At 37.5% G+C, this 25,401-nt stretch overlaps 2 protein-coding genes across 13 annotated transcripts in view; one reads left to right on the forward strand and one right to left on the reverse strand.

Moving 5' to 3' along the window:
• Positions 1 to 295: 295 nt before the first annotated feature.
• On the forward strand, positions 296 to 9,654 carry LOC125042554. The gene is made up of 15 exons (XM_047638256.1): positions 296 to 593; positions 1,122 to 1,275; positions 1,399 to 1,495; positions 1,804 to 1,909; positions 2,156 to 2,376; positions 2,556 to 2,691; positions 2,967 to 3,105; positions 3,363 to 3,585; positions 3,897 to 4,115; positions 4,489 to 4,644; positions 4,896 to 5,112; positions 5,521 to 5,624; positions 5,801 to 5,962; positions 6,328 to 6,444; positions 6,716 to 9,654. Exons 2-15 carry the CDS (start codon positions 1,145 to 1,147, stop codon positions 7,118 to 7,120), a joined length of 2,433 nt encoding a protein of 810 aa, XP_047494212.1. The 5' UTR covers positions 296 to 593; positions 1,122 to 1,144; the 3' UTR covers positions 7,121 to 9,654.
• The window catches only part of LOC125042552 (band 4.1-like protein 3), a 79,752-nt gene continuing 62,130 nt past the window's right edge, over positions 7,780 to 25,401 (reverse strand). For 7 of the 12 annotated variants that reach the window (XM_047638245.1, XM_047638244.1, XM_047638246.1 and 4 more), the window contains 8 exons: positions 24,984 to 25,401; positions 24,282 to 24,392; positions 22,930 to 23,061; positions 21,842 to 21,985; positions 20,395 to 20,499; positions 17,415 to 17,513; positions 11,802 to 11,988; positions 7,780 to 11,501 (listed from right to left, as the gene is read on the reverse strand). The exon at positions 24,984 to 25,401 is cut by the window's right edge and continues 845 nt beyond it. In XM_047638245.1, the coding sequence (XP_047494201.1) occupies positions 11,809 to 11,988; positions 17,415 to 17,513; positions 20,395 to 20,499; positions 21,842 to 21,985; positions 22,930 to 23,061; positions 24,282 to 24,392; positions 24,984 to 25,401 (1,189 nt within the window). In that variant the 3' untranslated portion in view covers positions 7,780 to 11,501; positions 11,802 to 11,808. The remainder of the gene's footprint in view (positions 11,502 to 11,801; positions 11,989 to 17,414; positions 17,514 to 20,394; positions 20,500 to 21,841; positions 21,986 to 22,929; positions 23,062 to 24,281; positions 24,393 to 24,983) is intronic. The other 5 variants (XM_047638249.1, XM_047638255.1, XM_047638248.1 and 2 more) reach the window with 4 other exon arrangements.

Here is a 25,401-nt window from a genome sequence, read left to right on the forward strand (position 1 = left end):
TTTTCTTCTCTCTCCATATGTTTTAATTTTATTTAATCATTCCTCTTCTATGTGTCTTTCTATATATTTTTCCTTCTTGTTCTGTCGCTTCCTTGTTTCCATCTCCTCTTTTTCCTGTATCCTATTTCCTCCCTTTCCTTACATTTTTACCGTTCTCTCTTTCTACCTTTCTTTTGTCCGCTTCCTTCTTCTTTATCTTTCCCTTTTGCCTTTCTAATTTTGTACTTTTCTTTCGTTTTTTTTTTTTTTCCTCTCCTAACTTTATATCTTTCTTTCCTCATTTCCACTGTTCATCTTCTCCTTTCCCCATCCCCGTTCCCACACACCTTTCCGTTCTCCTTCCACCACCTTCCATTCCTCATCTCACGATCATTCCACCTCTGCCACAACCACAACAGGCATCGGTGAGAGAGTCTTCAGGTTCCAGCCAACGGGGTCTCCGAGCGCCTCGTCCGCAGCCATTTTGACACAGAACCTGACGTCTCTCAGTGCCTTCACTATTTGCTACAGACTCCGCCTCTTCTATTACCGGAGAGAGTCTGTGGTTCTGTCTTACGCTATCAGTGACGAGGATAATAATGTCATCAGATTAGGTGGGACTTTTGTATGTACACATTTTTTACTGATTTATTTGTGTGTGTTTCTCCTAAATGCTAAATCTATGTAACTATAACTAGCTACATTTTGCATTTACAGTAAGTATTTAGTTATTCATTATTTATTGTTTTATGATAATGATAATAACGATAGCAAATTAATGATTTTGATGCTGACACAAGGAAGATGATAATAATCGTGGGAACAAGATTTTTTGGCATTGATAACAGCAATATAGAATATGATAATAATAGCAGAAACAAGAATAACAATCATCATGTAAAATGCAACAAAAGGAAAAATAAAATGCACAAGTATGCCGAAGACCATTCCGCTATTTTTGCCTCCTCATGTGGTTTAATAATAGTCATAAAATAATAATATCTAAAGTAGTAACTATCATAATCACAACTGTAACAATACTGATAATGAAAATAATAACGACTATAACAGTAGTAATAATAGTAACGATAACAAATAATAATATGAAGAGCAAATAATAATAATAAGAATCCTCCTAACAGACCACACCACCCGAGGCTTCCGAATGCAGTTAGTTGGAGCGCTGAACACCTCGGAGCAAAGCACACCCCTGTGGCATTGGCGGCATTATTGCTTAGCGGCCAACCTCTCTTCGGGAGATTGGGCCATGGCCGTTCAGGGTGAAATCACCATCAGGTAAGATCGTATTTTGGTATTTCATTAGATTATATTAAAGTTATTATTCAATACATTTGTTTGATTGCCCTGGATTATTGGCGTCTTGAATTATTGTGGTTGATATTCACGTATTTCCGTTAGGGATCAAGGCGACATAAGGCTAATCAACAAGAGCATAGACGGCGATGGAGTTTTAATTCTGGGCCAAGACCAAGACGTGCTCGGAGGAGGGTTTCAGGTGCGTGTGTGAATCCTGTTATTGGTATGATGCTTTTGTGAGGTATTGTTAAGGATTTTTTTTTTTTAACTCGTTTTGTTTCGTTTTTTCATGATTCTGTTATCCTTGATAGTTTGTTATCATCATCATCATCATCAATCATCATCATCATCATCATCATCATCATCATCATCATCATCATCATCATCATCATCATCTCACGATCATTCTACCTCTACCGTTGATGTTGATGATGATGCATGTTGTGGTTGCCACAACATGCATCATCATCATTATTATTATATATATTTTCTACATTTCATTTTCAGGAGGACCAGTCCCTATCAGGGGAGATAACAGCACTGCACATTTGGGATTATGCACTGGACGACGTCATGATAAATGATATTGCTAATTTCCAGTCCAACTTGCAAGGTCAGTCTCAACTTCGTGGGTGACTTTTATTTACTAACGCTATTGATTTCTAGCTGTGGTATGGAGATAGTTTTGAGGTTTGAAAATACGTGAATTTTACTCACTTTTGTTCTCTCTCTCTCTCTCTTTCCGTCTCTCTCTCTCTCTCTCTCTCTCTCTCTCTCTCTCTCTCTCTCTCTCTCTCTCTCTCTCTCTCTCTCTCTCTCTCTCTATCTATCTATCTATCTATCAATCAACACTAAACAGAGAAGCCAAGAATCGAACACACAAACAAGCAAACGAATAACCGAACAAAACACCACGCAGGCAATGTAGTCAGCTGGCTAACCTCGTCGTGGGAGATGCACGGGGAAGTCGAGATCCGGGACCTGCCGCGCGAAATGGTTACCCAAATGCCCATAACCCACATCATGATGGCCGACCCGAAGCCCTTTCCCGAAGCCACTCATCTCTGTAGCCTCCTGAAGGTTGGGTGGTGCTTAGTCTACTCTTTGGTTACCGTCGTATATTTTATTTGGGTTAACTTAAATTGGAAACGCAAAGCAAAAATTTCACAGTATTTCGTGTGAACATTATCATTTATATGATATAATGTCTTTATTGTGATATAATGATTGTATTACTATATTATTATATTCTTTTTCAGGGGAAAATGTCTGCTCCAGCATCAGAAAGAGAAAACGAACTATTACATAATCACACAATGTCCTATTACCCACTCTGTAAAAATAACCTTGGCCACATCTATCTGTGGGTCGGTTACTCCGATGTCAGAGAGGAAGGTAATTATTGAAAAAAATTGAAAAGGGGTTGAAATAAGAAAGAACGATTGAGAAAATATTGGAAGTTTATGTTTAAAGGCTGGTGAATGATATATATACTGGCCATGAAAAATATATCTTTAGATTTCTTCAACGTACTCTAGGCCTACATAGATAAAGCATAAGGCTAATAAGATTTAAAAAGTAGTATCTGTTTACATTTAGCTTTTTCACAATCCAAGGGAAACTACATAAAAAATCGACATTCATTTTAATGCCACTTGAAATGCTTACAGGAGTTTGGGAAGACAGTGGCACCGGCCAGAAGCTAAGTTACCCAGGGAGTTGGAACACCTACGAACCCAATGGATATCGGGAAGAAAACTGCGTCTCCATGTTTTACTCTCCTGGACGATGGGTCGATGTCACATGCTTGTAGGAAGCTTTGGGGGTTTATTTTTCTTGTTCTTTTAATGTTTATTTTGTGCGCACGTATTTTTTTATGGTTATATATATTCTCCTGATGTCATGTGTCTTTCGAGTAAGTTCCCATGATAAGAGGTGGGTAAACAACTAGAGCTTTTTGTTGCTTTTAAAATCTCGTTATCTCCCAAGTACCTATGTGTTTTGTGTAATTACCAGTGTCGATTTGCTTTGGGACTCTTTTGTTAATTATTCTCCTTTTCCAACAGCCGAACCCTGTGCTGGTCATGCCAGTTCACGAAGCTCACGGAGGTGAAAGTTTTAGGCTTATGTAAAAACTCGGTTCTCGATTTGCACTATGTATTAGCAGGAGACAAGAATGGATACCCACACTTCACTGGTTCCCGACGATCCCACATATTCTGGAGTCCCGAAAACCAGACGTACGTGATGCAGTCCTTGTGGAACAACCAAACTTACGGCGTCATGAAGGTTGGTCATGCCAAAGCCATTCATAAGCTTAAAGGCAGGATACAATAATGGGAATTTTCCCGGTTACGATTCATATACAGGAATTTATTTAGCTGCAGTGTAGTCTACAGACAATTCCATTAAAAAATTCCTCATCCGCCCAATACAAGAGGTGTGTTACTCATAAGAGGGATATGTATGCAGGTGATATATATATATATATTTTTAAATTCATATACTTAACACCGCTTTTAATCTGACTTATATATAAAGATTGCATATCACAATCATACAATCACAACTCAAAAGATCCACCATATTGACCCCACCAGAAAAGAGGAGGAGGAACACCATTGCCAATAGGAAGTCACACCTGGTCCTTCAGTTCGGCTCTGTGTTCTGGCCGTCCGTCTACTCTGAAGCTAACCTTATCGGCTTGTAGCTCCGGGTACTTTACGTGCGGAGATGGGTCCTGCGTAGCTTTTAATGAGCGGTGTGACAGACGCACAAACTGCAATGATTATTCTGACGAAGAAGATTGCAGTGTACTGGTGAGGATTGTCATTATTACTGTTTTATTACTAATATCATCGTTGTTATTAACATTATCATTGTTCTTGTCATTAATATTTACTGTGTTATATTTTACATTGAGTGTATTATTATTTTTGGTCACTGGTCAAAGTTTTAAGGACTTTTTTAATGCATGTAGAATTCAGTTTTCATAATGTCATTTTTGTGTAGGAAGTTAGTAATTGTACTTCATGTATATATTTTAAGTGTTGGATAGCTGATTAACCAATATTTTCGTTTAAGGAAAGAGATATAACAATTCAGTTCCATCAAGATTTATTTCTTCTGTTTTTGTTTTTTCTATTTTACTCAACGCAAAGTTTACTAGCCAAATAAAGTTTTTTTTTTCAGTCATTACAGCAAATTACAGACGGCTACCGACCAGAGATTCCACCTCCATCTATTGATAATGGAACAGCCCTGAACGTCCTGGTTCGAGTTTACGTCGTTACCCTGACGTCTATCAACACTGTCAATATGGAATTCACCGCTGATTTTATTCTGCAGGTATTTATGATATTTAAATTGTGTATTGTTATGACTGTACTTCGTACTGCTTGGTCGATAAGTAAATGTCTCAATATTTATTTTGAGACAGGAAACGCATGCGACTCACATTTGCTGAGTTGTATTATTTTTATAGGTAAAACTTATATAACTATTCAAATAGCCAAAATAACTAACAGGCCTCAGAAGGTCGTAGTCTATTTTGGTTTATGCCATATGCAATAATACAGCGGATTCCCTCTTTCTTCTAGATGAGGTGGTACGACGCACGGCTTTTCTTCGAGAACCTCAAAGATGAAACAGACCTAAATGCTCTTACACAGACGGAAAAGAAATCTATTTGGGTTCCCACATTAAGTTTCAAAAGCGCTCGTGGAAACAGACGAAGCCTGCTCGACGAAGAGACCAAAGTCTATGTTCTGAAAAGGGGACAGCCAATACCATCGGATATGACGTTTGTACATGAGAGTATGTGTTAATTGTTTACTTTGGGGTTATACTTATTGATTGGGCGTTGAGGACTTTCCGACTGTGGGGGGGGGGGGGGTTACTGAAATAACATTTCGGGAAGGGAATTGATTGCAGATTAGACAATTGTTTGTTTGTTTTTTTTATAGTAAAATAGTTTATGCTAGTTTTTCAGAAAGTGTTATATATCGTTTCATCACTGAGATCTTACATTTGTGTAAATTATCCATCGCGTTTATCTCTAATGTCTATACTGAAATTTTCAATAGTACAGTCGATTATCCAAAAACAAAAAATACGTTGGATAGTCGACTGTCATTTTAAAGACGAAACATTTTTTTTAAACGTTTCCTTTTTCTCTGTTGCCTTCATCGCAATAATACGGACTCTTTTTCCTATGTTTTTCAGTTGAAGTGTACAACGGTCGCACAGCCCAGCTCTTGCTCGAGAGAAAGTATCACGTCTTGTATGGCTGCACATTCGAACTTCAGATGTATCCATTCGATACACAGGTAATACTAATATTAGAGAACTAGTTATGATGATCTATGATAATGATATTAATGTTAATGATGATAATGGTGATAATAATGATTATAATACTTGTGAACAACAGATCCTCAAGATGAAGAATTAAAATGTGTGTACTATAATTATTTACACTCCCTTTTTATATGTAACAAAACAGATCTGCACGATGAGCTTCCAAACTCAGTCTGCCACGAAAATGTACGTAAAACTGGTGGCAGACTACGTCACGTTTCTTGGTAGAAGGCAACTGGTTGAGTATGTGGTCGGCGATGTGACGATGGTTGATGTGAACGATAACTCCAGCTACAGCAGTTTGAAGGTGAGGCAATTAAAATTTAAGTTTGGGATCTTGGTTATTCTGATACACTTATTCATGAAAGAGTTTTGAAAATAAAACAAATCTGAGAGCAGCTTTTGGATTTGGTTTTAGGTTATTTTTTTATAGAAAATATAGTAGATTTTCCTTCTTTGTTAGATATCCGTAGTTACTATTTATTTGCGTGTTAATAAATGCGCCAAAGAAGCTGTACATCAGAACAAAATTATAACAATATTCACGTAATATATCTCAAATAATTATATTCTTGATAAATTGTTCTGTTTCTCGCAACTGGTAAAATTGTATGCAATAATCTCTTTCACGTTAAGCTAATATTTGCATTTCATTTTCTTTTGCTCCTGCAGCTTGACATGGTCCTGATCAGGCAGAGTGGATATCATTTGGTCACGACATATCTGCCAACTTCAATAATGATCGTCATAGCATATATTACCTTTTACTTTAAGGTCCACGATTTCAATGTAAGTTATTCTAAAGATGATAATTACATCAGTACATGAGTAAAATATTGTTAATTAAAAAAACGAGATCAACAAAAAGAACAACGTGTTCCTTTCCACATAAACTATATTTATCTTAAAAGCTACAGTATAAAAACAAAAGTAACTAGTGTGCTCCTCAAAATACGTCAGTTTTAAGACATTACTTGCTTTTGTTTCGCAATATGTATAAACTCATGACTAAATGCCTCATCTGCATGATCATTGTATTTTTTTTTTTTTTTTTTAACAGGACCGCGTGATGGTTTCCCTCACATCCCTCTTAGTGCTGTCCTCTCTCCTTACACAAACTTCAGAAACTCTTCCCAAGACATCGTACTTCAAAATGGTTGATATTTGGCTCTTCTTCTGCATAGTCATAATCTTCATGGTTATTCTCATCCATACCGCATCCATCTGTGTACAAGATGATCACGAGATTTGCACTATGGATGATCAGAGTGACAGAAATGATGGGTCTAATGATCGATTTGGTGGCCAGGTTAGAGCTGGAAATGGTTTGAAAAAGCTACATGTTATGTGCAAGCAGAGAGTGAGGGTCACTCCAACTTTCATTCTGACTTTTGGGAAAATTAGCATTCCTTTTGTTGTAGGCGTCTTTAATATCATTTACTGGTCTCTTGCCCTCACCAAGTGAGTGTGTAAGCAGTCAAAGGAATAATTTCCTTTTCATCCAAAAGAAAGTTCACAACTGATAATGGTCAGTACGTATTCCATTATTTTTTGAGCAATCATAATTCCAAGTCTTATAGGATCTTAATACTGCTGTGGCATATCTGTGGAATAGCACAGCCAAAAGTTTTCAAGTAACTTCCAGATCTGAAAGCATCAGTAAATCAATTAAAGATTTTCTATCCTTTCAATTCTGTCACTGTAATGCTGCTACTGAATTTACATTACAAGTACACAGAGCCATGAACATTTTTTCATCCAGTGAAAAATTTCAAAGCTTTTGTGCATTAATTATCATAGTACTCATTAGAGATTAGTATGTCTACCTATTAATAATAATTCCATGACATATGTCTCATGAGGTGGAGCCATAAGTGACAAGTTCATTACCATCAGCACTGTGAAAAGACCCCATATCATATATGGAGTATAAGTGTGCAAACTCAATGGTAGTAATAGCCACTCTGGAATAGTAAATTTGCCCAAACTTTTTTCTCTTATTTTCCTTTTTTTGTTTAAGATAAAGGTATTTCTTAGCTAGTAATAAATGTTGCAGGCTTGTAGTGTAATACAAATTACCACATGATTTAGTGTTTTACATGTTATGGATTAAATAAACAGCAATGAAACTTACCTAACATTTATTTTCTTGAAAATAAAAAGAAGAAAAAATAATGGTTACAACAATACATATTTTGAAAGCTGCATTCACATATTAATGTGTTTTGTTTACATGGTCGTTTCACAGAGCAGTGATGATACTTATGTGAAAATAAGTACAGCAAAGTGAAATGAGAAAAAAAAGAAAGGTGCATATATTCAAGAGATTCAATATAACCGCACACTCTAAGTGCACAATCGGAATGAATAAAATTAGAAAAGGTTAACAAAAAAAATAATAACTTTTAAAAACAGAAGAAGATACGCAACTCTGCATCTGGCATTTGCTAAAGCTAATTAGAATCTACATTCGCTGCGCGTAATAGATGAGTCGGAAGCTTACGAGCGTATGGCTTCACTCTGCTGCCTTATTTTCAGATCTAAACTACATATAAGTGGAAAATAACCTTTGATTCTACACAATGCTTGAGATTCCTTATCAGTGCTGAGTGGTAAGATGCACTTAAGGGATTTTTTCTTTTTCTTTGAAGTTGCTGCGAATTAAGTCAGTTGTTCAGTCTGTCTACACCAATTTATAGTTATAGACATATGCTTAATGAACTAGCTGCTATAGCTGCTGTGTGTGATGACACTGGCCCAACTCTGATAAGGAGTTCAAGTCTAATTTCTGTATTTCGTGGATCGTGAAACGGTGTTTGTCTGCCTCCATCTTTCACTCTGGGTTGGGGGGATATGTTATCTTCACGGTGATGCATCGGAGATGAGCATTATTAGAATAGAAGAAGAAAGTAGAAGGAAAAAAAGAGAGAAAAAAGGCATTCTGTACATTTTTCCTTGGGGGAGGGGGTGTCTCTCTTAGATTTATTCTGTAATAACTACATACTCAAGAAGGAGACATTACAGGTTGAAGGAGTATCACAACTACGACTCATACACTGTACACCGAGTCCACCACAGAACAAGTGGGAGAGGAAAAGCAGCTCCACACACGACCCACGTAACACTATGTTTGGCTCGAAAGATCGCAATGACGACCAACTTCCACCAGCATTGTCAAAGAAATGCAATTAAATTGGAAAGCTCCAAGGGATTCAGAGGAAGATACCAATTTGAGCCTCTGGGTCCCGGTATTAGTCAGCCGGAATTCAACATAGCACAACAGGAAGCCTAATATAGGCTCAATGTAAAATACGTCCCCACGTGGAATTCCGGTGGAAAAATGGGCACATCGCAATCCTCAAGCACTAACACTATGTTTTCATTGCATAATATACATCTTGACCATTAGGAATAAAGCTGTTCAACCAACCAACTTCTCTTGAACATATTAGTATAAGAACAAAATATTAAAATATAGAATGGAATAATAAAAAAAAGAAAAGAAAAAATATACATAACAATAATAGTAAGCTAATGCAATCCAAGGGTGGGGGGGATGGGGAATGAGAAGAGGTACAAATGAAGTGAAAACTCAAGCCAACCTCTTGATGGGATCATCCCTTTCTCTGCCAACATTTTTTGTTGATCAAGAAGCAGGGACTCTGTCAGCCGTGTGGAATGGTGGCAGGCACTTGATGAACAACGGCGACGGCCCTTCTCCTCCTCCCTCAGACCCTCCCCTCCCATTTCCCTCCCCCCTTCATCGAAAAACTGAACAAAGGCACCCACCTCTCACCCGCCTCTCCGAGGGCTGGCGCTTTCTCGGACAAAGCCCTGAGAGTGACGATTTGCTTTTTATTTCATCTTTTCCTTAGACAAGCGTATGCCTAGCGATCACAACGCGATGGTTTATTCACAAAATATTAGGGGACTTATTCTATAATAATTTCTCTTTTTATTTTTTTATTTTTTTGTTTGTTTTATTTAAAGGGGGAGATGTTTACATTTTAAGCAATGAGTTGATGTCAAGTAATGATTAATCCACTCCCAAATTACAGTTAATTTAATAACTTATCATTATAATTATCATTAATATTTTTTCTCTACCTCTGCATTTCTTCCTTGAAGAAACATATAGTGACAAAGTAATTTCATAAAAAATATGGTGAAAAAAAAAGAAAAAAAAAAACTGATAAAAGAGTGGTCTCTCACTAAGCTTTATTCTGATGTCTGAACAGCTTTGTTCTTGATACTGTTCATCGTCACCAGAGATATAAAGAAAAATCATTAGAATTACTTAAAATCCGACTTCAAAGTGGCATGTTCCCACCATCATCAATACACTGTACTGGTCCTTTTAATAGATATGTTGTACTTTGGTGTGGGAAGCCTCACCTAACTCTGATTACTTTTGCTGGAGCTGGAATTTTCACCGACATTAACACTTTCTCTCAAGCTTGACTTTCCCTACCAATGAAGCTGCTCTTGACATGATAATCACATTGCTCTTAGAGAGACCAACCTAAACTATATAGAACTTTTAGTGAAAAATAAAAATCTTGCATTACATTCCTAAACTGAATTACATACATTATAAATATATATATATATATATATATATATATATATATATATATATATATATATATATATTTTCACTTATATTTCCTTAAATTCCTTTTCGTGTCTTGAGAAATAGAATAATCCACTGTGTGACATTTTCTATGCACACAAGCATTTTACATACAAATAAGAGAAAAAAAGAAAAAAAAGAAAAGTGTATATATATATATAATATATATATATATATATTATATATATATATATATATATATATATATATATATATAATGAATTTTTCAGTACATATCATTTAGCTCTAACCCAAAAATAAAAGGTAATAATAACAGGCGAGGCACTTCCGAAAGACTACCACCCCTATTCTGAGTGTCATTCACCATAGACCTCTTGTAGAGACACCACACAAAATCATAAACAGTTCCTCAGCTTTGCACCACAACAGTATGCAAGCCAGCCAAGAGAAACTGAAAAGCAGATTTGAAGCTTTTGGTTTTAGTTAAAATTTTCTTTCATTATCATTATTATTCTTTTGTCTCTACACATCTGATGAACTGCAAGGGAAGGTGCATTTTCTTTTTACTTCAACCAGAATATCAAGGTTTGCTATACTCTACTCTGCAAACACCTTTTTTCTCGCTGTATCCAGGGGCTGCTGCTATTGCTGTTTGCTTGCTTGCTTGCTTGCTTACCATCCATGAATCATAATCTCTAGACCAAAGAAAACTGGGGGGAGCAAGGGAGATATAAAAATCTAAGTTTAAAAGATCATCTGAAGACAGCATTTTTTAAATCTTTTCTCTTATTAAAAGTTAAAAAATGCAAGTGTTCTATATTTTTTTTTTTTTTTTTTTTTTTTTTATCTTTCTTGCTTTTATACCAGGTAAAAATACCTGACAAAATTACTGGGTTAGAAGCATTGGGATATGCCACAATGTATCGATCTACTACTCACTTCCCTGCTAAACACAGCTTACACATTGGTAAGTTTGCAAGCACATTTTTGTCAAAACTAAATGTTAATGTCAGAAAAACTATAGTCTCTAAGAAAGGGGGCTGCCTATCGCTTATATTTTTCATAATTTTTTATAGGCCCGTGTTGCTGCCGAAGAAGCAAAACGACCCGGATTGCCGAGCAGTGGCCTAGCATGCGGGACTCAAATCTTAATGGGGGAAAATGTTTCAAAAGCCGATGTGGTGGTTATCTCGGTAAAGCTGCCATTTATAAAGGAGTTAACACTGGGTCTCTGATGTCTCAACTGGAGAATCTGAAAGAAAATTTATAAAATAAATATCTGAACAGTAAGTCAGTAAACTTTTCTTGAATTAACAATCAAAATATTAAAAAAAAAAAAAAAAAAAAAAAAAATGTAAGCAATATCAGAAGGCAAGTTATATGATAATTTAACAAAAAAAGAGGAAGGAGGAAAATGGATGAGCAGAAAGAGGATGAGGAGGAGATGAAAGGCAGAAGAGGAGGAGGAGAAAGGAAGAGGAAATGGAGGAGGAAATGATCGAAAGCAACAAGTAGAAAAACCAAGAACATCAAAATATTTAGACATACTTACTCAACTCTTACTCCGTAGACTGCTGCTGGATCTCGATTTTCTCAACCGTCATGTCTGGGTTCATCCTGGTGGCCTCCTGGATGGCCTCAGCCAGAGCACGGTCATGGTCAATTGGGTCACCGTCACTCTGGATTGTGATCTTCTGCTCCACTCTGGTCTCCACTACCCCGTCCTTCTCAGTTTTGTACTGCGGAAAGTGTGGCTGAAGATTAGCTATTCTTTTTCTATTTATTTGGGAGGCTTCTGTTTTTGTTTTTGATAGAGCCTGTACTGTGTTAATTTTGTGTATAACTGATATTGATGCTTTTTTTTTAACAAATGTTAAAAGCGATTGCTTCAAGAATCCTATTACAATGATTACCTAAATAAACATACTTGTTGCATCTCCATTCTTTTAAGAGACCATCACATAACACTACAAACATATACACTTGCTTATCAGCTTTTATTTCTAAAATAATATATTGAAATAATAAATCCATTTCCCAGTGCAAGAACTTTAGTCAACAATCAACAGATCCCAGTGAATCATATCATATAGATGGTGGAAAAAGGGTGCAAGAGCAAGTGGTGCTTACAAAATCAGTTCAGCGTAATCAAAACAATTTTACACAATCAGTTGTCTTTACCCAAAACCAACATGGGGGATGATTGGAATTCAGTCAATAAATAAAATCCAGTGCACAAGAGATTCTAAAACCTGAAACCTTTGGGGAAACAATGAAAGAAAAGTGTCAATTTCTTGAGAAATCAGAAAAGGGTGCACTGTACATGAAAAAGCTAAAATCATAAGATATATCGAATCATTCCACACTAAATATGCATATAAGGCAAAAACTTAACCATCTACCACCACCAGGGTCCTTCCCCTTAAAGGAGTGATGAATTCTGAAATGCCACATGTTCCACTTATTCACAAATTTAGTAAATAATAGAAATCAAAATTATTTCATCTATATTGAAAATGTCCTGTGATTTTTCAGATTTCATCTCCATACAAAATCAGTCACCAGCCCAAAATACAAGAAGCAAAATGAGAAGGGAAATAACTTCACTTGCAGGGAAGCTACAAATGTAAAGGAAACTACCAACTATGCACACCATGTACATTGATTGGGAAGCAATTCGGTAACTATTTTCATACGAAGTCATGGAGGGAACATTCCTTGGCACACTCATCAGAAGGGTTTTCAAACACTGGTCTGCTGTACTTTTCTCTGTACACTCAGCGTTTGAGAATTCGTTCCAGCCTTTGCAACTGGTACATAAGGAACTACATGCAGAATTTAACTTTGGTTCAAAATGTAAATTTCTTGACTCTTCTCTTTTTGAGCTTAAGATGTTTGTCTCAGTTTTTGTTGAAGACATATCAGAGACAAGCTTCACTTGGGAAGAATGAGGTTGATCTTGAATATTGGGAGATAAAGCATTATCAAAAGAGGATGCACAATAAGAATGTACTTCACTGCTAATCCCTGGAGTCACCTGCCTATGGGACATAGTTTCAATTTGGGGCAAAATGTGCGGGAAATTATCAAAGCAGATACTGCTTTCCTCTGCTGCAGATTCTTTCTCCTGTCCTCTGTGACTGGAAATGTTATCTAAATCTGGGGAATGTATAACCACATCACTGACATTACTCGGCTGTTGAGAACTTTTATATGATATGGTTGGGAGTATGTTGGAGGAAATACTACATAATTTGGAAAATGAGACTGGAGATGAATAAACAATAGGAGCCAACGTTGGTGGAGTCAAAGTGGAAAGAGCTGAACTATGAAATGAACTTGAGACTGATGTGAAATTGTGAGGTGATACAATGTCTGTGTTAGATTTTGTGTATGGCAGTATTGCCAAAGTCACTTCAGGTAATGATGATGGTATAACTGTGAAGTCAGAAGTGACTGATGTTGATACACAGGGAAACTGACCTAGCTGTGTGTAAACAGCAGTGGTCTGTCCCTTATTGAAAGCACTTCTGTAACCTTTAAAAGCTTTTTTCTGAGAAACATATGCAAAGGGAGCACTTGAAAAACTGGGAAGAGGAGAAGCTACTGACACTGACAATGGTTTAGAAGACCTTAAACTAAATGGCAAGCTCTGAGGAACTGAAGGTGCAAATCCAAGTTTATGTGGTGACTCATGAGGTGACGGCAAGTTTTGTAAATTAACAGATACTGAACTTATCTGTTTCTGCAACTCTGAGATTGGCAGAATGTTGGAAGAAGATGAACAAAATGACAGACATAATGATGAATGCACATTTTTTGGTGAAGATGACAGGCAAAGTGAATTTGATTCAACAGTTGTTGAAGTAGACTGATTTGAGAATGGAGAGAGAGAATCTGCCAATGAGTGTGGCACTGAGAGTGATAAAATTGCTGCTCTTGATTCACAAGGTGCACGGGATGATGATAGAGAGGGGGTTGATATGGGCTCTGAGAATCCTGGGGTGGAAGAAACACTGGAAGATGAAATTGGTGTCACAGATGTATGAAGTTGGGGACTGTATCTATTATATACAGCTGTTGTCTGGTCCTTGTTAAAGGCACTCCTATAAGCTTTCAACCTATTGGAAGCATTTGTTAAAGAGCTATTTTTGCCTTTCCCACTAGGGATTATGCAATGAGATGAAATGATGTTTCTATTCACACTACTAGATTTTTTATCTTCAAATAAGTTAGTGTCAGATGCATATTGACTTGGCTTACTGGTTAATGAATCACACTGTTTTATCACTGATCCTGATGATGAGGATGCTATTAAATATGGCAATGAGGCAGGGGATGAGTAAACAATGGAGGCTGAATTTGGGGTTTCCAAACTGGAAAAAGTATCCGTTAAAACTGAGACAGAAGAACATATGGTGTGAGGTGATGTGATGTTTGTCACAGGAAGGGTAGGTAAAAGGACATTTGGATTTCTATATGTTGCTGTTGTGTATCCTCTGTTAAAAGCACTCCTGTATTTTGGAGCTGAGGATACTGATAATGTTAATACAGCTCTTTCAGCCTTTTGTGAAAGTGTTGCATTGGGAACAGATAATACTGATGATGAATGGGAAGGAAGTAAAGGGGCATGTACAGAAACATGTATTCTATCTAGCTCAGTTTTATACTCTGAACTCTCTGACACATTTCCATCAATGCCTACCACAGAGTCATCCTGTAATGTTGATAGGGACAAGGGAACGCCCTCTTCATAGAGAAGGAGAGGCAACATGTCTGTGGCAAATTCCAATGAATCCAAAGAAAAAGAGGAATCAGAAGATGAATCAGCTAAAGTAGTTGGTATTTCAGGTTCTTTGGCTAAAACAAGGGGGGGACTATTTCTATAAGTGGGAATTATGCCAGGCACAATGTCTGGTATTATACAAGGACTAAGTAGTGGGGAGGGTGTTACAACACATGTGGTTGTTTCAAGAGTTGTCAGAGAGGAAGAAGACACAGAGTTTTGAGTATCTGATAAATAAGATGAGAACACAGTTGCAACATTAGCATCACATGAAGATGATGGCTCTGAACTATATAAATGTGATAAAGGATTTGGAACAACAAATGGCCAATTTCCTTGAGCAGGAATAGTGTGTAATGAACTCCTGAAGGTCAAAGGAATCTGTTGTGTATCTGATGAGGTTGAAACAGTCTTTGGTGTATTCAGTGAGGTTTGTGCAATGGATGGTGCATTCAGTGGACTTGAGAAAATTGGTGATGCATTTTCTGAAACAGGTAAAGAGACTGATGAAAGCCAAGGAAGAGCTTCTGTGTCCAATGTTGGAATTGGTGAACTTAAGGCAACTGGCTTGAAGTTCAATGGAGTACAAACAATTGGTGAAAAGACTGATGAAGTTTTGGGAACTGATCCCAGAACAATTGGTGGTGGCTTTTCTAAAATCAAAGAGACTGGAGGAGAAACCAATAAAGTTGGACTTGATGAAGTTGGAACAATGTGTGTGGAGTATTCTGGCACTGGCACTACTGAGGAAGTTACTGATAATGGAGGAATGGGTGATGAGATTGATGGAGTTGGAACAGTGTGTGACTTTTTTACTGAAGTTAGAATATCTGATGGCATTTCTAATGCTGGAACGCCCAAAGACAAAAGAAACGAATCTGAAACAATGGAGTCTCTTCCTGGGGTTGACAAGGGATTTACTAATGGTGAGACTGATACACTTTGTGATAGAGAAGTGTTCATCACTGCAACACTTGCTGGAGAGTTCATTGATGTAGAATCATGTGGTGCCCAGCTAACCAATGCTGGATCGAAACTATTTATTGAATCTGACGAGGTTGAGTTGTCACGTAGAAACAAGGAAATATTTTGGACATTTGACTGCAAAGATAAAGAGGTTTGGATGCCCAGTGTTGAACTTAGTGAGCTTGAAATGCCTGGCTCTGATGATATGGAGGTTGGAGGAACTGCCACTGACATGGATAAGGTTGGAACAATTGAAGGTGTTGATAAAATTGGAATAGATGCATAAGCAAAGTCTGCATTAACTGTAGATGAGACTGGAGAAACAATGTGTGCGGAGTCCCCTGAAGCTGGAACAGTTCCTGGGTTTGCTAGAGATATTGGATGAATCAACGAAGAAATAGCAGCTGGGGCATCTAACACAGCTTTGATAGATTTTTGCATGAGTGAAAGGGAATTAGGCAAAGTTGAATGATAATTTGATGATGCAGTTAATGGAGTTGAGATTACAGAGGAATTCTGTGAGACTAACACTCTTGATGAAGGAACAGAAGTCAAAACTTCATTTGGGGATCTTGGTTGTGAAGATAATGAAATTTGCATAGTAGATTTAGAGTTATTAGAGGTAATAATAGGGGGATTCTCAAGTGAGGATAAAATTTCTGTATTTAGTTTACTAGAAGTATCTGAATGACTTAGTAAAGGAGACAGACACTCTGAAGAGACTGATAATGAGTGTGAAGAGGATGAAATTGAGAATTCTAGGGTTAAAGAACAGGCATTCTCTGATGATTCATTCTCAGATTCACTCAACAAGGGTGGGATGGCATTGGTCAAGGGCTGTGGTGTGGTGACACATGTTAGGATACTCTGCACAGAGGATGCTAATGGTGATGACAACAATAATGGTACTCGACTCTCTGTTGCCTTGAAGACAGGAGCGAGAGAGACACGTGGTGGAGAAGACAAGTTGGCATTCGGAACTGGGATTGGTGCTGAAGTGACTGTTGGGGGTGGAAGTGAGGGAACACAAAGCAAAGGGGATGAGGACTTCACACATGAAAAAACAGAGTCCTGAGACTGATCATAAGACACACTGTCAGAGGAACGGTTAGCAGACGCAGTAAAATGACTGGATACAGGGTTCTCTTCAGGGGACACAGGACTGCTGCAAGCTAGAGGTGGGGTCACATCGCCAAAAACTCCCTGAAAAGTCACAAAGTCTGACGTGGTAGTCGTCATCAGTGACAGAGTACCTGGAGTAGGGCAAAGAGGAGAGGTTGGGGTGGGGGTAGATGAAGAGGAGGGGAGGGGAGAGGTAATGATAGTAGTGTTCTGGGCTGGACTGGTACTACCTAACACTCCCTGGGAAAGGACACGAGTAGGAAACAGGACACGATGGGACAGGACACCTACAGTGATGGTCTCTACAGTGCGGGTTCGGGAAGTGATGGCCTGAGAGCTGATCACCTCGGCATTCTCCTCGTCAATAAGCTCTCCTCCCAGCACAGACACCTGGCGGAAATCAAAGCCACACACTTGAGGGCTCGGTCTGTAGAGCGCACATGGCAAACTTGCATGACAATGGGAATAAAAAAAAAAAAAGAGAGGAAAAAATGGTAATGAAATATCATGAGTGAGTAGCTGTGAATGAGTGAGAGCAAAACTAGTAGCACTACCAGCCTACTGATACATGGAGACTAAAAATATCTAAACAATAAAAATAATCACAAAATTCAGTCACTGATCTCAACTTTTACTGTGGTATGTTGAAGAAGAATGGAGGAGAAGAAGAAGAGTTAGATAAGGAGAAGGAGGAGGAGGAGGAAGAGGAGGAGGAGGAGGATGAAGAGGAGGAGGAGGAGGAGGATGAAGAGGAGGAGGTGGAGGAAAAATAGTGAATAATAAAACTGAAATTGCTTTTCTATGTGATGTAACTTACTATTGTACATGGATTAAAATCTATTAATGTTTAGTTTCAAAGTGAAAAAAAGGGAACAATGATTATGATGATGACAATGATAATTCATAACCAAAATTATGATGACTTTAATGAGAACTGAAATAATAACAGTAAACATAATAATATTACTAATAATAAAGGTAATAATAATAACAAGTGATAGGCACATAATAGTACAAGTAATAGAAGTAACAGCATCATTAATATAAAAAATGGTAGTAGTGATTGTAAACTAATATAAAAATAAAATAAAATAAAATAAAATAAAATAAAATAAACTGTATATACAATAATGATAATATCAGTAAAAATAATAATAACAATAACAGTAACAAAAACAATAATAATTAATAATTAATAATAATAATAATAGTAATAATAACAATAATAATAATAATAATAATAATAATAATAATAATAACAACATAAAAAGCAATAACCTCTAATGGTATAGTGGATATACACAGGAAATGTCTTTCTAGCTCTGCTCCTTGACATAATGTACTGGTTTGCTATTGACTAGTATAGCAGTATCCTATGTGGAAGCACACTACAGCCAATATGTGGCTTTCACTTATCTCTCTTCTGTGGGTTTTTTTTCTATTCTTTCCTAATTAAAGACCATTGCCATGCCATCACAACGATAATGCAACTCTGATGATATTCCTTATAAAAAAGAAGGGCAACGACTTAACGAATCAGGACTAGGCTGTAAGTTGCCAAAGACTTCCAAGCACAGCAAACTAGAATTAAATACATAAACTTTCTACAATTTAACTTTCAAAGACTAAGTCATCACGAAGGAATCAACTATTTTTACCTATAGTTCCATTTTTTCTCAGACAATTTAAATTTCTTCTTAGAGAAATAAGCTGCCAAAGAATTTTTTAAAATAATAATAATAATAATAATAATAATAAAAAAAAGAAAAGCAATAACTATATAAACAAATAAAATAATATGTCCTCTTTACTTTTGATAGGAAGTGGTCAGCTGTTGCTCACACATGACTATACTCTAACCAACATCTGGAATACTGAGACATCTTTATTGTTTTTAGGAGCAAATTCAAAATCAAAAATAGCATCTATCTCAACTGTACCAGGCAAAACTCCTGCAATGACAAATGTGAGGACAATATTACATTTTCATCCACAGAAAGAACACTAAATCAAGGTCAGATAGAATTTGCTGAGACATCAAGCCCCATTCAAAAATGTGTAACGATGGAGGTGACAAGAGTCGAACTGACTGCTAACAAAAAGTAAAATATCTAAAGAGGAATACATAAAAACAGTACTGAATGGTCTGTAGAGACGTGTCGTGCTCCAGTTCAACGGTTCCACAATTTTCAAATGTTAAACATATTGACCATAAGTAAACTGACCTCAAGACTACACCTAGTACTCAATCATAAAAAAAATCAAAGATAATCCCACTATAACTATAATATAATACTGATGATCAAAATGATAATAGTATTAACCAATGTTAATTATGAATTGCTAATATAAAAAATACAAATAAAAATACCAATAACAATTTCATTAACAACAATAACAATAACAATAATAATAATAATAATAATAATAATAATAATGATAAAAATAATAAAAACAATAATAATGATTATCAGACAGAGAAAAAAAAGAAAGGGAAAGAATGATAAAACTAGACAAATATGACATACTGATGCTGCTTTATATGATAATAACTGTAACACTACCAATCAGTAATATACACATAACAGCTATATAATAATCATAATCAATAATCATGATAAAATGTATGCACAAATCTTTCAAAGGATAAATGAACATGATGTGAAAGTGAATCTTGTCAAAACAGGATCTTTTTGCGATATCAAACAAGTGAATTAGTAAATGCTCTTGTAAAAGACTATAAAAAAATACACTAACCAAATAACGGAAAATAAAAAGAAAGAAATTATATATAAAAAGTAGAGGCTGCACAACTTTTTTTTTCTTTTTTTTTTAATGAATGAAGCAAACTTATTTTTTTGTTTTTATCTTTAAGGAGATGCTCATGCAATTTTTAATCCATGCATACAAAACCAAAATAACGGTAAATAATAATTAAAAAAAAAAAAAAAAAAAAAAAAAACTAATAAATACCACAAGACACTGATATCCTCTTGGGTGCAATTCCCAGTCTTCAAAAATATATATATGTCTCTTTAAAGGATGCAAAGACACTTCTCATAATGCAGCCTCAAACAACATTACACAACAAACTTTACCAAGCAGGAGAGAGAGAGAGAGATTATGAGAAAGATAAATGGTTCCTTGCATACTCAAGACTCTCAAGTGCATCAAACTAGTGCAAATAAAAATTAAACGTAACAAAAAAGAAAAAAACGTATATCCGAGAGCCAAACGAGCCGGAAATACTGTTCTCCCTCCGCCAACCAACCTTGCGCAACTCCGTCTCTACCACAGGGGGGGTTTCCACGCTCATGGTGGAGGTGTCGACGCCACTTGCGTCAAACATCTGGGCCTCAGTCGGTACAATGCCATCCTGCGGAGAGAATTTTTTTTTTCCTAATTCATGTCAGGGGGGAACCGGGGGGCCTCTGTACTCACCTGTTTTAGCCTAGCGTATGCCATTTTCTCGTAATGGGAAATCTTGGCTGCATTTACTTTTCTCATTACCTTTTTTCTTTTTCTCTTCTAATTTTCATTTGTTTGTGATTGAAAAATTGGGGGAAAAATTGGGGAAAAAAGTGATCCTCTCAGGAATGTGAGTTTGAGAATTCTGATTTCCAATTATTCTTTCACTTGGATTTATATTATTCTGAACTTTACATCCTTGTAATTGTTCAGCTCGCTTCTCATGTCAACTACCTGTGCTTTATTAGTGATCCTACAAATAGAAGAAAGAAAGAAAGAAGGAAAGAAAGAAAGAAAGAAAGAAAAGGAGAGCGAGAGCATGCGCACGCGAGAGAGAGAGAAAGAAAGAGAGAGAGAGAGAGAGAGAGAGAGAGAGAGAGAGAGAGAGAGAGAGAGAGAGAGAGAGAGAGAGAGAGAGAGAGAGAGAGAGAGAGAGAGAGAGAGAGAGAGAGAGAGAGAAAGAGGTTAGAAAGAGAGAGAAAGAAAGAAAGAAAGAGAGAGAGAGAGAGAGAGAGAGAGAGAGAGAGAGAGAGAGAGAGAGAGAGAGAGAGAGAGAGAGAGAGAGAGAGAGAGAGAGAGAGAGAGAGAGAGAGAGAGAGAGAGAGAAAGAGAGAGAAAGAGAAAGAGAGAGAAAGAGAGAGAAAGAGAAAGAGAAAGAGAGAGAGAGAGAAAGAGAGAGAGAGAGAGAGAGAGAGAGAGAGAGAGAGAGAGAGAGAGAGAGAGAGAGAGAGAGAGAGAGAGAGAGAGAGAGAGAGAGAGAGAAAGAGAGAGAGAGAGAGAGAAATAGCATTTAATAGTTCCAATTAATTTTTTAAAATCTGGTCAAAGGCATAAGGTAAGAAATTACTTTTAGAGGGCTAGCTCTAAAAACCTTATCATTTGAATATCTAAGTGTCTTTCTAATCACAAGCAAGTGAAAATACTTTGTTTTTTGTGGGACAGTCTGCACTAAATTCATCAAATCAGATGAAAAAATAATAATAAAAAATAAATGAAGGCTTCCTAATATCACTGTTAAAAAGATCAATAAAGGATCCATAAAGAGGGGATAAAAAAAAAAAAAAAAAAAAAAAAAAAAAAAAAAAAAAAAAAAAAATGAAAAGATTATTTTCAAATGTTCTTTTCTGTCTTTCCATTTGTCAAAATCCTGGAGATCTCCCGATACAACAAAACCAAAATTTAAACAAATCTTAAAAAAAAAGTGACCAAAACAAAACAAAACGAAAATCATCACAAAACCAAAAACTAACCTTGTTGACAAAATCATAATCAGAGTCCAAGGGATCGACTGAGGTGCCTGAATCGTCACTTCCGCTGGAGAGGGTTCGGGCGCGTGCATTGCCGCTAAAGTCTCCCGGGGGGTAGTAGGGGGTAGCAGCTTGGCCGCCCTGACCCTTCACGCCACAAGGAAGAATTCAGCAAGTCGGGGGGTTAATGCAAGGGTTATCACATGCAGAGCGGCAGGAATGAGGCAGTTCAGCTCTTCTCTTTCTTTCCTTTCATTTTCTTTTCTTTTCCTTTATCATTGCCATTTTTTTCTAATTCATAAACCACTGAAGCTTAAGAAGCCTAGTATCGTAGGTGGGAGGGAACAAGGGGGGGGGGGGGCACTCTACTATAACTACAGATGCTATCAGTAAGGATAATCTTCTTAATAGTAAATTGTAGGGGGTTAAAGGGGAATGTAAATTCATATATACAAAAATAACAAAAAAACAATCATGCATTTTGAATTAGATACAAATTATACTGAGGGTAAACTGATAATACTGAAAACATGAAAATAATTTTGACAAGACAAGCATTAATCTAACTTCAAAACAAACTTGAAGAATAAAGTAAATATGGCAAAAATCTATCTAAAATGGCAAGAGCTTTGCAAATAATGTTCTGGAGAGATAAGTTAAGCCAAATAGAGAGATAAATAGCTCATTTCAATCATTGGGCATTCACAAAAGCTTTTTTTTTTTATCACAGTCATTACAAGGTTACAATATCAGCATCTCATTTACTTGTTGACTGACAGTAATGCACTTTGTTGTAATACTATTAACTTCTCTTTCCTCATGCTACTTTTAGCAATACATCGATCAATCCATCATTTTTCAAGCTCATCTACATGCAATTAAGATATTTAAAAAAGAGAGAGAAAAAAAAAATTAAAAAGAAAATACCTAACACACAAAACACAAACACAAACACACACAAAAAAAAAAAAAAAAAAAAAAAAATAGAGAGAACATACGGAAAAAAATCTGGAGCCCCATCACAGTCTACACCTGCCCTAATCCTGCTTTACTCATCCTCCCTTCCTCACCCATCCTATCTTGAGCCTCACCTGCTTGTCAATGGCCACTGCATCCTGAGGGACAATGGAGCGTGACTGCTTCTTCACCTCCTGCGTCACCACTGTCTGCTCCTGTGTCGTGCCAGTTGTCATGGTGGTTGATGCGAAGGTCTTCTCCTGGACCTGGTAAGGAGAGGGGAAGTAAAAGGGTTACTAGGCATTATTCTTCTGGGATTACTACTACTTGTCTGTGTTGTATAGACAGAGGAAGAGAGGAAGAGAAATAAGAGAAAATGTGAAGAGGAGAGAGAAAGGGAGATAGACTGGGAGTTAAGGGGCAGAAGAAATGAGATGATAGGAGTAGAGGATGGGAAGAAGGAGGTAGGGAAGGAGGGAGGGAGGGAGAAGGAGAAAGGGGGAGAGGGAGGGGGGGAGGGGGGGCAGAGAGAGAGAGAGAGAGAGAGAGAGAGAGAGAGAGAGAGAGAGAGAGAGAGAGAGAAGAGAGAGAAGAGAGGGAAGAGAGAGAAGAGAGGGAAGAGAGGGAAGAGAGGGAAGAGAGGGAAGAGAGGGAAGAGAGGGAAGAGAGGGAAGAGAGGGAAGAGAGGGAAGAGAAGAGGGAAGAGAGGGAAGAGAAGAGAGAGAAGAGAGAAGAGAGAAGAGAGAAGAGAGAGAAGAGAGAAGAGAGAGAAGAGAGAGAAGAGAGAGATGAGAGAGAGAGAGAAGGGAGAGAAGAGAAAAATGAAGAGAGAGAAGAGGAAAAGAAGAGAGAGAAGAGGAAAAGAAGAGAGAGAGAAGAGAGATAAATAAGAGAAGAGAAGAGAAAGAGAAGAGAGAGAGAAGAGAAGAGAAGAGAGAGAGAAGAGAAGAGAGAGAGAAGAGACAGAAAGAAGAGAGAAGAGAAGAAAAGAGAAGAGAAGAGAAGAGGTGTGTGTGTGTGTGTGTGTGTGTGTGTGTGTGTGTGTGTGTGTGTGTGTGTGTGTGTGTGTGTGTGTGTGTGTGTGTGTGTGTGTGTGTGTGTGTGTGTGTGTGTGTGTGTGTGTGTGTGTGTGTGATGTGTGAGTGCATGTGTGAGTGCATGTGTGAGTGCATGTGTGAGTGCATGTATGCTTTTGCATGCATGTTGAATTGTGCTGTGTTCTGTTACTTGAGAAAATGTGAGTGAGTATCAGGGGAGTGAATGTGTGAATGAAGAATATAAGTATGGTTGAGATTATACCTGAATGTGTAATTGCGAGTGTAAATGTGAAACTGAGTGCAGAGACACAAGTACAAAGAGGACCGAATCCTCCAAATCCCTTCCAAAACAGATCCTTCACAACTCCATCCCCTCACCCTGGCCTCCCTCCCTCCTGCCCTCCCTCCATCCCACCCACTCCTTCTCCTTCCCATACTCGGGGACATACCTGCTGCGTCCGTTCCTTGGTGCTCTTGTCCTCCATGCTCTGGGCCGTGATGGTGGTAACAGTTGTAGCTACAACATGAGGCTTCTCTCCCTCACCCTCAGCATGCTCAGCCTGCAGCAAACCCACCAAGTCAAAAAGGCTATGTACATGCATCATTCAGCCAAACAAATGGGTTTGGGTTTAATCTTTTTTCTTCAGCGCTAAGATGCAGTGCTGAGGATAAATAGCTTACATAATAAACAGTATTGAAACTGAGGCATTGAAGCGAGTGACTACACCTCTCTGAAGGTGTGTTTATTCTCTTTTAATATACATCTCTCGAGCTGATTTATAAAAGGCAACTTAAAATTAAGGTAAACAAATAGAGACAATCATATTTATGTCAAGATTCAATATCAAATATAACTGATTTAGGAAATACTCAAAAATATTCAGAAAAAGCCACATGCTTTTGGACTTGCTCTAAATCAGGGAACATGCTCAACTAGCAAGGGATTCAGCACTAAAAGGATGCATGGCAACAATCAAATTTCTAAAACAAAAACAAAAAACAGAAAAATAAATAAACAAAAAAAAAGAAAGAAAGAAAAATTTACATTCATTACAATCCCATGATGTGATACAAATCAAGTTCCGCCTCTTGTGAGATGAGGAGAGATAGAGCGAGATATAGACTAAAAAAAAGTGCAAGTGGATTCCCACCTTTTGGCTCTGGGTGTTCAACTCAACCTCTCCTGTCCCCAGGTCTTCCACTCTCTGGACAATATCCTCTGAGACCCCCTCTGCATCCTGCACAAAGGTCTTCTTTGTAGTGGTCTTGACAATTTTGGGTGCAGTGGAGGAGGCTGAGTTCAGCTCTCCTCCTGCGCCCTCCAGGGTGGCCTGTGCAGAGGGATCCACCATCAGCTCCGAGGCCGAGTGGTCAGCCGTGAAGGAGGGCTCGCTCGTTGCTGCAGGGTTCACGATGAGGGATGTGTTCGAGTGGTCTGCTGCGTACGATCGGTCTGAGGCCACCATGGATGAATCAATGTCCTTAGGCTCTGTGCCCTCACGATTCTCCACCACCACACTCTCATCTGAGCTGTCATCAGAACTATCACTTGAGCTGTCACTGCTACTG

Source organism: Penaeus chinensis, chromosome 32 (genome assembly GCF_019202785.1).
Source record: "Penaeus chinensis breed Huanghai No. 1 chromosome 32, ASM1920278v2, whole genome shotgun sequence".
Taxonomy (NCBI): domain Eukaryota; kingdom Metazoa; phylum Arthropoda; class Malacostraca; order Decapoda; family Penaeidae; genus Penaeus; species Penaeus chinensis.

Bases quoted from the DNA above. Each gene is read 5' to 3' on its own strand.
- LOC125042554 (XM_047638256.1), top strand. From the start codon at position 1,145: ATGCAGTTAGTTGGAGCGCTGAACACCTCGGAGCAAAGCACACCCCTG. The intron at 1,276-1,398 runs GTAAGATCGTAT...TATTTCCGTTAG, and splicing joins CAGGGTGAAATCACCATCAG to GGATCAAGGCGACATAAGGC. The intron at 1,496-1,803 runs GTGCGTGTGTGA...TTTCATTTTCAG, and splicing joins TGCTCGGAGGAGGGTTTCAG to GAGGACCAGTCCCTATCAGG.